Here is a 15,565-nt window from a genome sequence, read left to right as displayed (position 1 = left end):
TCAGTCAAAAAATACAAAAAGAGAAACCGAGGCGAAAGAAAAACAGAAAGAAAACATCGAAGAAACACAGAGTATTTCGTATAATACGAAAGCTTGAAGATATCGTGTTACGGGTTCGGCAATACACGCTTGTTTCACTTTTCATCTTTTCAGCATGCTGTTCTTTTTCTTTTTTTTTTTTTTTTCTTTCTTTCTTTCTTTCTTTTTTTAGAAACAGAACTACTCAGACTAACAAAGCACGATAACAGCATATACAGATTTTGCAATGATTCTCTGAATGTACTATACTATTACGACTTGTTGCATCCATTAGGACAGTTGTGGCAAGCTTTGGGAATACGACTAACTAAATTGCAAACGTTGTTTTTCTTAAGTTCCGCACCTTATTACAGGCCCACATGTATATGTACTTGTATATGTACCGTCTTCCTCTAATCTACTTAATGATCGTGCAAATGCGAAAATTCTGGACCGCATCAGGCGAGTATATAATACGGAAAGTAGAAAGGTCACGTTATACGTATAGAGATAGCGATTATTTTAGCCAGCACACGATACCAGTTTTCTTCCTTTTTCTCCATTAACTATTAATACATGTATATACATACAGCACACGAAGGGACTACTTTTTCAATTAAACGAGCGCGGCTATCGTCGTTAAACCTGGAGCCCGGAGCAATTCGTTTCACTCGTTCTTACACTCTGATCGATTTAAACTAGTTTTTTAGCCGATAGAGCGATAGATTGATGAAGACGAAGAGAAACGGTGCAAAGGGCTGTTCGAGCTACTTTCAAACGTTATTACGAAGACCTGCGAAAGAGAGACCTTTTCGTCGACTACGTTGTCGATTTAACGCTGCTGTAGTTCTTTAGATTCTTGCAGCTAGATTTCGCTCCTCTGTTTCAATAACGAGAGGAGCTTTTAGTGCCTGGGAAAGAATTTTTACATAAAAGCGAGACGAGAAATTGTGCTATTCGATGGAACGTTTCCTCTCAAACGTAGAGGATACCGCAGCGAGTCAAGATTTCTGGCGAGACGACCGATATCAAACGAAGAGTTTATTGGTACAAAAAGATTCGAAAGTGTTATATTTATTTATAAAAATTATATTTATATCGTTCTATTGCGGTTTACTTTCGATTTTGTATATTTTAAATAGCACAAATCTTTCAGGTATACGGAAAGACGGATTTGTTTTTCTTTTTTTTTATGTAGATTTTAACGACGATACGGTGATACGTTTTATTTTAATTGTCCGATGCTACGATAGTTTAATAATAATTTAATCTATTTCTGAATTACCATTTGCGAAATGTCATCTTAATGTTGATACATAATATTGACGGTCTCAACAAACGAACATGTTCATATCGATCACATGTGTCACATCGATGTAATCAGGTCGGTTATTGATTCCGTTGATTAGAAATAAATTAATATATTATTGTGGTATCGGATAATTGAAATGACAATGTTACCATATCGTTGAATTTACCCTTTTTCTCGAGTTTAAGGATAATCTGGTAAAGAAAGTATCATTTAAAAGACTATAAAGTGATTCTAGTTTTTGTTAAAAAAAGAATAACGCTTGAAATTTTTTACATCGATAGATTCTTCATTGATTACCAATTTTGTTCGCAACATTTCGTGCTGTTGTCAAAATTACCTCTTTTGTCATGGATCATTCTCTGTATATTTGATTGTTCTGACATCGTGCCAGATGTGCCAGAATGTTGGTTCATCAGAAAACGCATACACTTTAACACTTCGTCTTAATTGCTTATTTTCGTTGAAATAAAATTCTCTGAAGTAAAATACTCGCTCTCATATTTGAATAATAAAAAATCATTTTCTTTTTAATGGGAAATGATCTAAAGAACGCAACAATCATACAAAGAAACATTTTACCATTGTATATTGTTGTAATTATTTACCGACTAACGTAATAAATAATTTCGATATTGTAATTAGCTGCATCGCGAATAATTATAATATTAAGTCATTCTCGCATTTTGACGATAGGAAAACATTTTTTTTTTAATGAAAAACTATGCAAAGAACGCAGCAAGGTTAAATCAACAATTATACAAAGAGGCGTACTACCATTGTATATTTGCCTTATCGATCGTCTATTGACTAACATAACGATGCTAATACCATAATTAGCTGCTTCGCGAATAATTATAATATCAACTCGCACTTTAATAATAAAAGAACATTTTTTTTTTTATCGAAAATAGAGGATGATCCAAAGAACGCAACAACGTTAAATCAACGATCGCACGAAGTTCCAAGTCTATTCACGTTACAACCATTTATCGACGAGTGACGCGCCGTTTAATGTTAAATTTTTAGGATCACAGCGATGTTGAAGGCGACGACGCTTGGCTATGCGGCGGTTCGTCTTCGACAAACCGAGACTTTTCACCTTGGTCGTGTTTCTAGGAATACAAAGAGTTCAGAGACGCGGAAGATATAATGCCACTGGCGACCAGCGACTTTCGTAATCCCATCTGCCAGGAGATGAAGTCGATGCGATCCGGAGGAATCATGTCGATGGAACCGGTCGCGCATCAGCAGATCTTCGCCGTGGAAACGAAACCGTCCCCGGCACAACCGGTGGATGTCCCCAGCTTTGGCAGAACGTACAACGAGCAAGGAAGCGTAGACAGCTCTGATACGTATGCCAGCTGTCAAACGCATCCGTCTCATTCGCAGGTATAGTATGGAATCGATTGGCCGCGAGAATCTGGCCAATTGAATTCGTGAATTCAATTCACTGAAATACAGTCGCTCGTACTAATAATATTCAGACACGTTACTGTCTCCGTATTTGTTGGTTCGTTAATAATAGAGAGGATGATCCAAACATAGCGTAGCTCGTTCTACGAGAATATCAACAATTTATCATGGCTTGAAATCACGTAAATAGTTTCGTCCTAACGATACCGTTTAATTAGATCTTTAACAAACAACTTTAACAGAACACCCAGGTTCGTGTCACGCTAATACTTATGCGCGTTCCGCATTTATTTTGCGTAATTGTCTTGTATAATGAACGTCGAGTGAAATTAACGCGGATGCTTTTATAATACACCAAGAAATTTAACGTGTCACGTAAAGAAAAGAATACTTTTTTTCACGAAGGATAACTCTGCTAATAACGTTTCTTGCTGTATTTTATCGTAATTTATCGGAGAGAAAAGTAGTATAAAATATTAAATAAGAAGAAAGTGACTGTTCTCTTAAAGTAGCGTAAATCTTCCTATATTCTCTGAATTCACGTAAACTTCCGTGACTTCTGCTTTTCTCCTCGGTTTATCCGTTTCTCTTTCCCTTTCCTCCTTTCGTTTTATTCTTCCGCTATATAAATTTCTTCTTTCGTTATATTTATCATTTTAGAAAATGTATATTCTTTATATTCCTTCCATATGGTATACTGAACCGCGATTGAATTGCTCAATTATATTAGCATCGATCATAGCAGATATCGTTGGGAAATATAAAGAGCAAACGTTGTCGTTAGGAAGAAAATGTTTGCGTATTTTCAAGCTGCGATAAGTGATTCATATTTTCGCAAAATAAGCAACGCGATATTTAAATCCGCTCTTATTAACGAAGCAGCAAATACAGAGATACTGCTGTGTCAGAATATTAAATACGAGTAACTGTACGTATCCGCGGTGTGTCACGTTATTTCTACCTTTTTTTTTTTTTTTATTTATTCTTCGTTTATTTTCCCGTATGTAATAAGATGTTGATTAATGCTTGCACTTTTCCTACTTTTTTTTTCTTTTTTTTCTGCTGCTTTTTTTTATACTTTTCTTGTTACACGATTCTGCATGAATTTCTAACCATAATTAACGTATAACGTTGCTCTCCTCTTCGTCTCCGTATATTATCGTACAGTACGCGCAAAATTATTGTAACATGTTGCGCATATTGTTGCGTTGCTGACTGTTTCATCGGCGAGAACGAATACTAATTACCATAGGTTTCTTCTGCTGGTCATTCGGCGGATAACAATAAGGTACAACGCTAACTATCACTTAACTCGAGAAATTGCCGAACGAGCTAGTTCTTATCGTAGTGCGGACAATGCTGAAACTTTCGATTTAGAATACTTTTCTTTTCTTACCTTACGGTAGACGTTTTAACACGTTTGAATAAAATTGTAAATAATTTATTTACTAGACGTAGCTTGAAAGATAGAATTAAAAATTTGCTTCGAATGAAGGCAAGAGTAGTTTAGGATTTCCCTGAACCTAAGATGCCTACAATCTAGAGAAGAATTTGACTAGTTTTAGAGAAATATGTGAGTGAGCTTTTGAAAATGGAATGGCGACACAAATTTGCAATAAAATTCAGTTGAAGAAAATTGTTCTGCGAATGTATTTTATTGTTTAAGAAGATGTAAGAAACAACATTCCGAATTATTATGTCATTGGTTTCGTTATTTTATTATTAATTTCTTTAGTAAATATATATTTATTGGCATGTTTATATATTTACCGATACTCTTTGCGAGCATTCTATTACGCTTTCTATATTTGATACGCATCCTTTGGACGTACGTTAAATCAACGATAATATTCCTATGAATAAAACATACAAAAAGATTAAAGAGCGATTGGATAAATTTTAAACCTATCGCATAATAAATTTGTTCATTTTGAAATACATTTTTAATAAATTAACGAATATTTCAAAATACCAATTTTAAATGCCTGACACTGTCAATGATACAGAATATCTTACAGAAATCTATAGAGAAAATCTTATGCCAACTGCGCTGTTTCACAGGGCGATTTGACCGAAGAAGCGGACAGTAATCTGTACGTGAATCCACTGGAAGCTGCGGAGAAGTGTGGAAATAGAGTGAAAAAGTCCGCTTCCGGTGAAGTCGGACGTAACGTTGGCGACGCGTCACCGAGTGTTGAATCGTTAAAGGACGTTCGTCCCTTTAACGATGGTAGCAGGGTTACGTTAAACGACACAGTGCCCAAGCATAGAAAAATTCGCATTCAGCAGGTATGCTCGTTATTTTGCTTTTTCATCGATCCCTTTCCAATTGTCCATCTTTGCACGCGTATCTATGGAACATCCGTTAAACGCTGTTTATCCACTGAAAAGTGTGAAACCGCTTTAACTGTAAGGAATCTTGAGAAAAATTCTTAACACTTTCGCGTACGAGCTGTATCCTAATTATACGATGCTGAGTGAATAATTATCAAAAATATGAAGTTTATTGGAACGTTAATATAGATAGGGCGCGGTTTATTTAAAATAATAAAAATTTAATTATTTTTCTAATTTATTTAAATTCATAGAATAATGGATTTTTGTAAACTTTCTACTAAAAATTTTTTATCATTTTGGTAATTCTGATCTATTCTATGGTTTGTATTATAATTTATTCGTTGCTCTCATGAGATATAAATCCATTTTGTAAAATTATATTATCTTCATAGGTACAAGATTGTTTTATTTGTTGAATATTACAACGAGTACTATGTTTTGGGTTTATTTACATATTTTTGCCTGTTACGTGCGTTCTGTGTATTTTTGTGCCGTCAAATTTCCCATAAATCCACAGTCTGGTTGTACTATAAACGCGAAACAAAAACAAATTCGCTTTCCGTTTGATATACTGGTCGAACAAGGATAACATTCGACAATCGATCTGATTTATTGTACATGGGCTAATGATATATTAACAAAAATCCAAATATCAACAAACATAGGGCAAGCAGATGCTATCTGAAATTTAATCCAATGTAATTTAAAATACAACATAGAAGAATGTAATTATTGACTCATCCTCGTAATTACTTATATATAATCGCACGTATTCGACGTCGTTCCTTCGTAACCATCGTTGTGTCTTCTTCACTCAATCTCATTATTTTCATCTCCTTATAGCTTCTTTCTCCTATGTACCAAAATTTAGAAAGTCTCTGGATTTTGGTAAAACTGCAGAACCAAAAGTGGATGTGTTAGCAGCTAACAAGTTTAGAAAGGTATTCTAGTCCGAATAACTAGTTTTTCATTCGATCTTTAATGATATAATTATTAATAACGTAGTTATCAAGGATATGATTATTAACGTTGCAATTGTCGTTAAGAACGTACTAATATTAAAATATAATAGTTATAAGTACAATTATTAAAATGTTGTTATTAAACTGACAATGAAATGAAAGCTTCTTTCTTTTTTGTTTATTTCGATCATTTAACGTCGCATAAATCACTTGTATGGATTATTAGCGACACAGGGACAACATTTACCATTTATTGTACAGTTTGGTATGTTTTAGGCAGCGTAGTAGGTTTTCAGTCGATCCATTGTCCTTTAAATTGTCTCTCAAGACGGCTCTTATGATGAATTGTTATCTATTTATGATGTGCCTTCTGCGATGAGAATGACGATGTACTCCTCTTCACAGATTAAAGGGTCTTTGTTTGAGAAGATATTGGTGAGTTTCGTGCAAGCTATTATCATTCTGGAGATTACGACATGGTCGTGCGTCTTGGTAGATTACGAACAATGGTGGAATTCAACTCTTGTACACGCTAATGTTATCTATTTAAATTTTGAATCTTGGAAAGCATTTTTTATTTGATACTACATTGCACAAATAGTCGACTCACATTTTCTGATAATAATCGTTCGTTCGAAAGGTGAAGCACAAACAAATGAACGTCATATCAGATTTCTAAATCCAATCTTTTTCAAGATTCTTTTGTCCTTAGTAGCGATGAAACAATTGCAAATGTTCGTACGAATTCATTTTTCTATGGTCGTAGAGGACACAAAGAAATTAAAACTAGACAGAAAGTTTCACCTATGAATTATACCTACGTATAAATCTAATATATCTAACTAAAATGTGTACTAAACCTGGAGGAGATTTAAATGTGTTGTAAAAGTTTGAGAATTAAAATTTTATACCTAGATTTACAACAGGTAGTTAAAATTTAATATCTAAATCTGGAAGGTTTCGATTGTATAAATTTGTAATGGCTAATTAAAATTTTATGTCCGAAGCTGTGAGGAGAACGAGCGATCCATAAAATCTTTAACGGCTAATTAATATTTCGTGCTTAAACCTGCGAGAGAAACAAGTGATTCGTGTAAGAGGTCTTTATACCTAAACAGAATTTCTTCGCGTTTTAACTATTCAGTTATGAATAAATCATCCGGTGGTTATATTCGAACGACAGTATCTATAAATTCAGATACTCCTTATAGGTGGTTATGCAAATGAAGCGATTGAATTGAAGAGTTGAGAGTTCATCGTGAGTGTTGCGGCTATCGCCCGAACTAGAATCAATTGTCTTTATCCTTAAATATCCATAAGCCTGAAAATTCTATCAATTTCTTCTCATACTCCTAAGAATACGTTCTCATGGTCGTCAACTCAAACGAGGAGCTAAAAGATTTGGATCTTTGTAACTTGCAGGGTAGAATACCTTTTTAACTTGTACGAAGACTTGTGCGTTACGTGGCTAATTGTCGAAAGTGTTGAGAAGAGCTCGTAAGAAAAATTATTGAAACAAACAAAAATATCTTTAAACGTAAAGATTCGTACGAAGGAAAGTTTTCAAGAAAATTTCTTAAGAGCAATTATTCTCATGAATTACTAGAGTGAAACGATCGCGTGTACCTAAGTCTGTGTTGTACGTTCAGCAAAATTTCTAAGCGTAATTTAATTAACCATTGACTAATCGTGCATGATGAATATTGCGTTTAATGTTTACTTTCTCTGTCACTGTGTGCGTCATCAAATTCTATTTTCGACCAATGAGACGAGTGTAAGGTTTTCGGTACGGTATTAATAATAATAATAATCAAACGATTTTCGATACGAACACTTACAGCCATCGATTGTGAAACAGCATGATTTCCGTTATATTATAGTTTCAATGGTAGTTTTCTTTAGAAATATTCCTTTTGTCATTTTTATATGATTTCCAGTCACATCATAGGTCGCACGAGATATTCTAATTTTATTATCTCTCTATAGCTTTTTTATTTTATTTCCTTTTTATGATTCTTTTAAGCTAACGACCTTTATAGGATAGAAAATTTCTCGATACGTAAACATACGTATACACACGCTTAGTTTTCCACTTAGTTTTGCTATCGCTATATCCATTCTGATATCGTAGTTTAGTCAGTTCAGTGTGGCGAATATGTAGTTTCTTTATAGCTTTAGCTTGCTTCGATCTAAACATATTTATACGTATAATTATATAAATACTATATATATATACACGATGTATTTATATAATTTATATACCGTATATTAGTTAATTTATTTATATATTAGATATTTATAGTCATCATTATATAATAAAATCACGGTCAAAGATATAAAGTTATACACGTGATAAACTTTTATGAGACTACCGAACAGAAATAGAGGATAAAATAGCGCTTTAAAATTTGACGAATTTTTCCTTGCTATTTGAAAATATGAATATGTATCCTACTCTTTTTCTAAGTATTTTACAAAAAAGTATATTACATAGTTGTAAGCAACCGTCATTCGTGTGTCATTTAGCCCTTTAATTATGAATTGATACAGAAAAATCATTTGCTTATAAAATCTTGAGATCGCATAACTAAATTTGTATATGCTACAGATAGTCTATATAATTTCGTCTGCTGTAGGTTTTACATCTCTTTCTTTTTGATTGGCATTATTTTCAACATTTTCCTCGTTTACCTGCACGGCTGCGCGTTTGGTTACTGTAGGAAAATCGATGTGTTTAATTATTTCCTCGTCTTTGAATTTCATATTAGAACTTAATCATCAGGAGATTTCTATGCCTGCTAACTGTGTCATTAATCAGCTGTGATAACTGTGCAAATATATTCAAAGTTGATGTAAAGCATAATGACTTAGCAAAAACTTGACATCTTCCATAAAAGTTTCATTCAGACTCTTCAAGATATAATTTTCTTGTTAGCAAGCTGTTACACGCCAATATACTAAACTTACCTAGACTTGTCTAAAATTCACTGAACTTGTGCAGATCTTCGTTCGTCGTAAAATTAAGATGATAAATGAAAATAAACAATATACAGTGAGATATATTAAAACGAAGTAATTGTTTCTAAACGTCTCCTCGTTGTAGCATCAGTTCGTTTTAATGTAAATTGAGATACATGTGTGTACACATATATTTATCTCGTATATGTAGATGGGAAAATTTTAATGTAAAATGAAAGGTATTATATAATATAAACATAAGTACAAACGTAATGTATACATTTTCATACATTGTATTCGTAAGAAAATTATTTAGTTTTCTCACCATGGGTAAAATTAGTTGTAAATGATCAAACGAAATATATTTTGGCTGTTATGTAGAAATAATCAATAGTCAAGTAATCGAACTCGACCAATAATCAATTTTACAAGCAACAATGAAAATGTCGATGAACAATCCAGTACTTCTCGTCACAAGTAGAAGCCTCTTACGTTGCTCAATGCTCTTAAAAAAGATTAACAGATTCATCGTCAATGTTTGATCTTTACCATGACAACAAAGGCGGAGCAAGTAATTGATAGTATCGCAAGGCAATCGATAATATTTTTCCGCGTTCGTTATAGCATTTTGATTTTATTCGTCCAAGCTATGTTACCTTACTATACACCACTGTACCGTTAATAATATTTTTACGTTAAAATACCATTATCAAAATACACATAGTTACGTATCGTTAACATTTCCATTTTATTCAAAAAAAGAAGAAAATGAAAAACTTGATCATTTTCGAAGGAAATAATTAAACCCTCAAAGCTTCGTATTATCAGATACCGATAGAATCTTTCCCTTTATCAATTTTCTACTCGCCTCTCAAAAGCTTATCGTTATTAGTGATGAGCTCAAGTATGTACGTACACTAATGTACACACGTCGCAAGTAGGTTCGAACCAACTCACCAAATAGATTCGAACTCTCTATAATTCTATTTCGACAAGAAGGAACGCTAGTATCAAATATTTCGAACCTAAACGCGACAGATTCGAAAGCTCTATAGAAAAGTACTTCGAGAAATGAAAAAAAAGAAAAATACTCGCAAGTAGAATCGAACGTTGGTCGAACAAGTTGGAAACTTTACGAGCACTTTGCCGGAGATTCTCTCTTAAAGTCGTGTTTCTCAAAATTCATAAGAAATTCTTCAACTTTATAAATCTACTTCGACATTTAGTTCGAAAGATAATAAAAATAGTAATTCGATCTCGCGATTCGATCGCTGCTTGTAAGAGGGTTCGATTCGTTTAAATATCGAAGCTACAAGTAGATTTTCGAAACTTACGAGTACTTGTTCCGACGTTCGAGACCAACTTGAGAAAACCGAATGCATTTAGCAAGTACACCTTACGAGTAGATTGCGGATTTCTATGCAAATTCGTATTCTTTTAGAATATAATTAAACGTAGAGTATAATTAAACGTAGAATCTCGATAAGAAATTGATTTATCTATCAAATATTGTAGAATCTGTTACGTCTCTTCGTGTAACCGTGCATCTCGTGCAATTTTGCGCTTTCAAATTTTCTACGAAAAGTGTAAAAATCTGCATTCTGTTTATGAGTAGTGTTCCAACCCTGTAAAGCGATTACTGGATTTACTTGGGATTATAAATATGTATGTACACTACCATGCATACCTATTTAGCTATCTGACGCGGTAATATTTACTTCCATCGCCCATCCACTTATTTTTATCTCCAACTGTGTTTACGCTACTCTGCATAAGTATCTGGACACTTGATGCAATCCAATGAAAACGTTAATATTTTAAGTATATTCTCAATATTATTATAGAAGAACGTTTCTCTACTATTGATTACTGTCCTGTCTCTTGCCGTGACTGGGATCAAATGGTCAGCTAAATTGAAACTGAAACGAGGAATACGCCCGCGTCAATCAAAAGTTTCATATTCATCTGAAATAAATAACTGACGCTCTATAGAATCTATATAAACAATTTCGAAACGTGACTGGAAGCAGGTATTCCGATCATTCCAACATCTCAACGTTGAACAGATACGCTTAAAGTCACTTAACTTAGGTGTTCTCCTAGAAGCTTTCTTATTTACACCAATTAATATCGACTGTTGTTTCTATCGATATCCACTAACTGACTGTACACAAACGAGGATTCGACTAAGCTAGAACTTTTTTCAAACTACATGTTACATATTTGCAGTGACTTGGAAGCCACAAGGCCAGATACTCGTGCACGGTACTGTATGTACGTGTTAGACTTGGTCCCATCGTTGATCGTTACGTCCCTTGCCATTTCTCGTTAGTCGAAACCGTAAAAGTCCGCCGCCACGTTTCGAAACGATCCTCGCCCCTGCACTAACCGCGATAATTAAAAGGCTGCGATTATTATTGCACGAGCTCTGACAGCGTATCATCACTGCTTTTTTCAGTTTCACGAACCGTCAAGATCGCAAACGGAGCACAGTTGAACGACTAGCCGAGGGCGATCGTACATTACCGAATGTGCCCTGGTGCTTGTCTGAGAAGGGTCTGCACAAATACACACGATACTGCACGTAATAGCCGTGCCGAAAGAAAAGACAGACGACACAGAGAAAGAAAGAAAGAAAGAAAGAAAGAGAGAGAGAGAAAGGGAGAGAGGGAGAGAGAGAGAGAGAAAGAGAGTGAGAAAAAGAAAGATTATTGTTTGGCCTGGCAGATTACCCAGAGGCGTGATTTATCTCGATTACAAAAGGCCACAGTTGCAGCGTAACCGACTTGCCGTACACTTTCAGTCGAGGAAACATTCCCGGTATTATTTTGTCACACGAATCGCTAAAAAAAAAACCCCTTCATCCGACAATTAACCTGCTTGCGTTCTCACCCTGTCTCGATTAATTGCATTCATTAACGCACCTCTTGCACTCGAGTCTATTAACGATTTCTTACACGTGTCGTACTTATTAAGCGTTAACTAACTGCCACGAATAACCATTCGAAATATCGAAATGGTAGCTATCGGAGTTGTCTGTAAGGAGTAGACGAACTGGCATTAAAAACGAGAGACGACTCGTGTTCGCAGTTTTCAGTACATTGAAGCTCAAGGGTATAGCGTACGACAGCGTCATTGACTTTTGTAATTTGCAGTTAGGTAATCTTGCACATAACGTACGTACTATATATATCGGTCTTTTACCTCGCTATAATTTGGGATGAGTCGTCCAAAGCGATAAAGAGACGATGACGAGTGTGGAATAGAAAAAAAGAGAAAGGAAAAGAAAAGACAAAAAGATAAAAGGACGAAAAGAAAGGGAAAAGGATTTTTACTTTGTGATATCGTTAGCAATATTATGATTCCAATGGATATAATTGGAATAATTAATGGATATACTTCCAATGGACTGAAAACGTTAAACCGTAACGTTTGTAACATCGAAGTTTCTGTTTAACCGTGTGATGTTTCTGTTATATTGACTCCCTAAATCATCGAGTTTCCATATACGAGAATGGAAATTTGTCACCGTCCAGGTTTCGCCCAGTCGCTTCTCCATTCCTCGATTCAATGTCGAGGAAGAACTTACGTACAATTACTTTTCACACAGGTGCACGTATCTTCTTTTTTTTTTCTTTTTTTTAATCATCGTAGAATTTCATTGGTTGTTCATCGTTGATAATCTTCAACGAATAGTTGACTGATGGAAAGATCGAGATTTGTGTATTATATGTGTGTGTGTTACTAACGAAGAAGTTAGTTGCCTAGTAATGTCGCATATTAGTTACCCGGCGCGGCTGATTGCAGAGCGTAAGACCACGCGCGCAATTTATCAGCGACCAGGAAAGCATTGTGGCTCGTAGCATCACGAAAGAGGAAACCATGGAGAACAATTACTATGGAGGACTACGAGGAGGCAAGCCATTTACCACGACCAACAGCAGCCTGGCCTCGGCTACGAGAATTATACATCATCATTTGTTCGGCTCTGCCATTGGACCCAGGCATTACACAGGTAAGTGGTATGAACTTACTTCTTATTCTTATCTAAATGCTATCGCGAATAATTCTATTCCACGAATGCCATGACTCCGTGTCGAGAAAATTTTTCTTCGTCGTTCTTCGAACGTATACCATAATTTAGATATATTTTCATTATTTTCTGACGAAACGCGAACGAATTGGTTAAATGTAGAAAAAAATGGATAGACTCAGTTAAATTATAATAATCGCTAAATTTAAGATAATTTCCTAATAATTTCTCGAATCTATCGAAGTTCCCACAACTATCGCAACACTTGCAAACGAGGGTGTATCGAACGTATCGTATCACGCTCGTTTCACGTTCGCTGGCTTTTAAAGATTATTCGAGTCGCGTCTACCTGTCGATTCACCCTTCTATTGATTTCCTTTATATTCTGGGTCAGCGCAATACTTGGAAGCACTGTATATGCAGGTCATCGAAGGCAAATTTCAGGAACGAACACCGACAGCAAGCTTTCCCTGTCCGCTGATTCGATAGACAGCGAGGGCGTGCCTTTCATAGACAGGCACCGGGTCTCCAAGTCGATACTCAAGAAGTCCGAGAGCAGCAATAATTACTACAGCAACGCCGGTGACTCGGACACCGAGAAGCTTATCACCGATAATGCGTCGACCATAAGCATGTGCGACAATGAGACGAGCACATGCGACGTTTTCGCCAATGTGAATGGAACGAGATTGAAACAGCCTGGCTCGCCGTTGCTTTCCAGACAGGTTCTCGAGTCGATCTTCCGCACGAACAATAACGTCGAGAGGGAGAACGAAGTGGATCAAAGCGAAGAAAGGAACTGTGTTTCCAAGATGAGCAGATCGATATTCGACGAGGTCCTCGAAGGTACTTGTTTGCCTTTTTCTAGCCACTAGCTCGCCATTCAGCCAAGCTAATAACAGATCAATTACGAGAGATTGTCTACCACCAGTTTTACACTAGCCCTCAGAGATAGCGTAAATCCCTGACACTCGATTATTTTCAACGGAGTGTACAGAGCGTCCTCTTCGGCTGAAAGATCTTCGTTATTTCAAGCAATGAATGAAAGTACAGGGTGGCTCGTTGGTCGCCTTCTCGTCTAAAAGTTGTGTAACTTTTATTTACCGTACGTTCTTTTTTAACTTTGGATCATCAGATTTTAGAAGATTGTTTCTTTTCTTGGAAATTTATAACGGGAAGAATTTACAACAATATACAATGTACAGGCACAATCCAGCCACTGTTTTATTTTGCGTATAGATTATGTTACATTCTAATATTTAATTTAATATTTAAACAATGATAATGAGCAAAATTTCGTGACTTTATAATTGAATAAATTCTGTCGGAATGCTATGACGCTGTTAGATACGTGAGAGCAATGTTAACATATAGATACGTAGAGTGTAAGATATAAATTATTTAATTCGATTATTTTAAAGAATTTAAAAGATTATATAAAATATTAATATCCGAAAGAATTTCATGATTAATATAAAATTTTCTGATCGTAACAAAGGCTTGTTCTAAACTAACAAAACGATGATTAAGTGAAACAGTGATATTTAAAGATCGGTATGTCGATTGACGAATCGGTTGTTTCGTTCCCATACGATTTCATGTAACTGAAAATCGGATACGAAAATATTTATAGCTCGTTCTATTAACGGAGACTGTTATAAAAAATGTCATTGTAACTAATCGGTTAAAAGAAGAGTGGTTTTTAAATTTGCAACGGAATGTCTCGAAAAAGGTGTATTTTATTCAGAAGAGCGTATCGAAGTCGTGAAACGAGCTTTTTATAGACTCTGTGGGTCTCTAAATTTTCGAATCGAATTTTCTTTAATGGAATCTGCTATCTTCTTCGCACGGATACAGAATGCACTTAAAAGTGTACGTGTAATAATGGAATGAAAAATGAAATGTTAATATACGTAGACCAAAGAGATGTACGTATGTACCAGAGAGATAAAATTCAAACTAAATTTGTTTCCACGTGAATTACGCTTAAAGTAACAGGAGTGTTTAATGCACAGGCTGCCTCGGTAACTCGATTTCTCTTGAAAACCGATATCTCTCTTACTTTTAACAATGCGAGCAAATGCTTTAGGAAATAAACTTCTTTTTCTGGTTTTAGCGTCGCTTCAACATCGAATTTAATTTGATATATTGAATAATAATAATAATAAACTTTCTTTTTTCGTAGTCATATTTTCCAGGATTTAAATATTTCCAGAAGAAATCGCAATCGAACCATCGAAACAATAGTTTCCACACGTCCACCCTATAGAAAGTTTCAAAAGTGACTGCTCCTCTTCCTATTTAATCAATAATCCCGGATATCCCGAATATTCTGTGCCTGCCAAATGGCTTTAACGCCCTACACTCTGGCTGTTAAATATTCGCAAGAATATCGCTAACGTTTAATATATATCCAAAAAAAAAAAAAAAAAAAGTAACTTCTCGTTGTTAATGGCAACTGTCTTTGCTCCATCAATATGATATGCAACTAATTAAACTCGTTGCTTGTAAGTGGACTGCGGATGTTCGTGC

The 15,565-nt window shown here is 35.1% G+C and overlaps 1 protein-coding gene across 8 annotated transcripts in view; it reads left to right on the top strand.

Annotated features, from left to right (window-relative positions):
- LOC117212905 (potassium voltage-gated channel protein Shab) overlaps positions 1 to 15,565 on the top strand; it is a 69,714-nt gene that overhangs the window by 47,783 nt on the left and 6,366 nt on the right. For 2 of the 8 annotated variants that reach the window (XM_033458041.1, XM_033458036.1), the window contains 5 exons: positions 2,447 to 2,719; positions 3,996 to 4,031; positions 4,805 to 5,032; positions 12,808 to 13,015; positions 13,457 to 13,879. In XM_033458041.1, the coding sequence (XP_033313932.1) occupies positions 2,447 to 2,719; positions 3,996 to 4,031; positions 4,805 to 5,032; positions 12,808 to 13,015; positions 13,457 to 13,879 (1,168 nt within the window). Of the gene's footprint in view, positions 1 to 2,446; positions 2,720 to 3,995; positions 4,032 to 4,804; positions 5,033 to 5,923; positions 6,478 to 11,458; positions 11,821 to 12,807; positions 13,016 to 13,427; positions 13,880 to 15,565 lie in introns of those variants that run through there. The other 6 variants (XR_004488542.1, XR_004488541.1, XR_004488543.1 and 3 more) reach the window with 6 other exon arrangements.

The sequence above is a fragment of the Bombus bifarius genome, unplaced genomic scaffold (assembly GCF_011952205.1).
Source record: "Bombus bifarius isolate JDL3187 unplaced genomic scaffold, Bbif_JDL3187 scf7180000008417, whole genome shotgun sequence".
In the NCBI taxonomy this organism is placed as follows: domain Eukaryota; kingdom Metazoa; phylum Arthropoda; class Insecta; order Hymenoptera; family Apidae; genus Bombus; species Bombus bifarius.
This window is presented reverse-complemented; position numbering and strand designations above follow the sequence as displayed.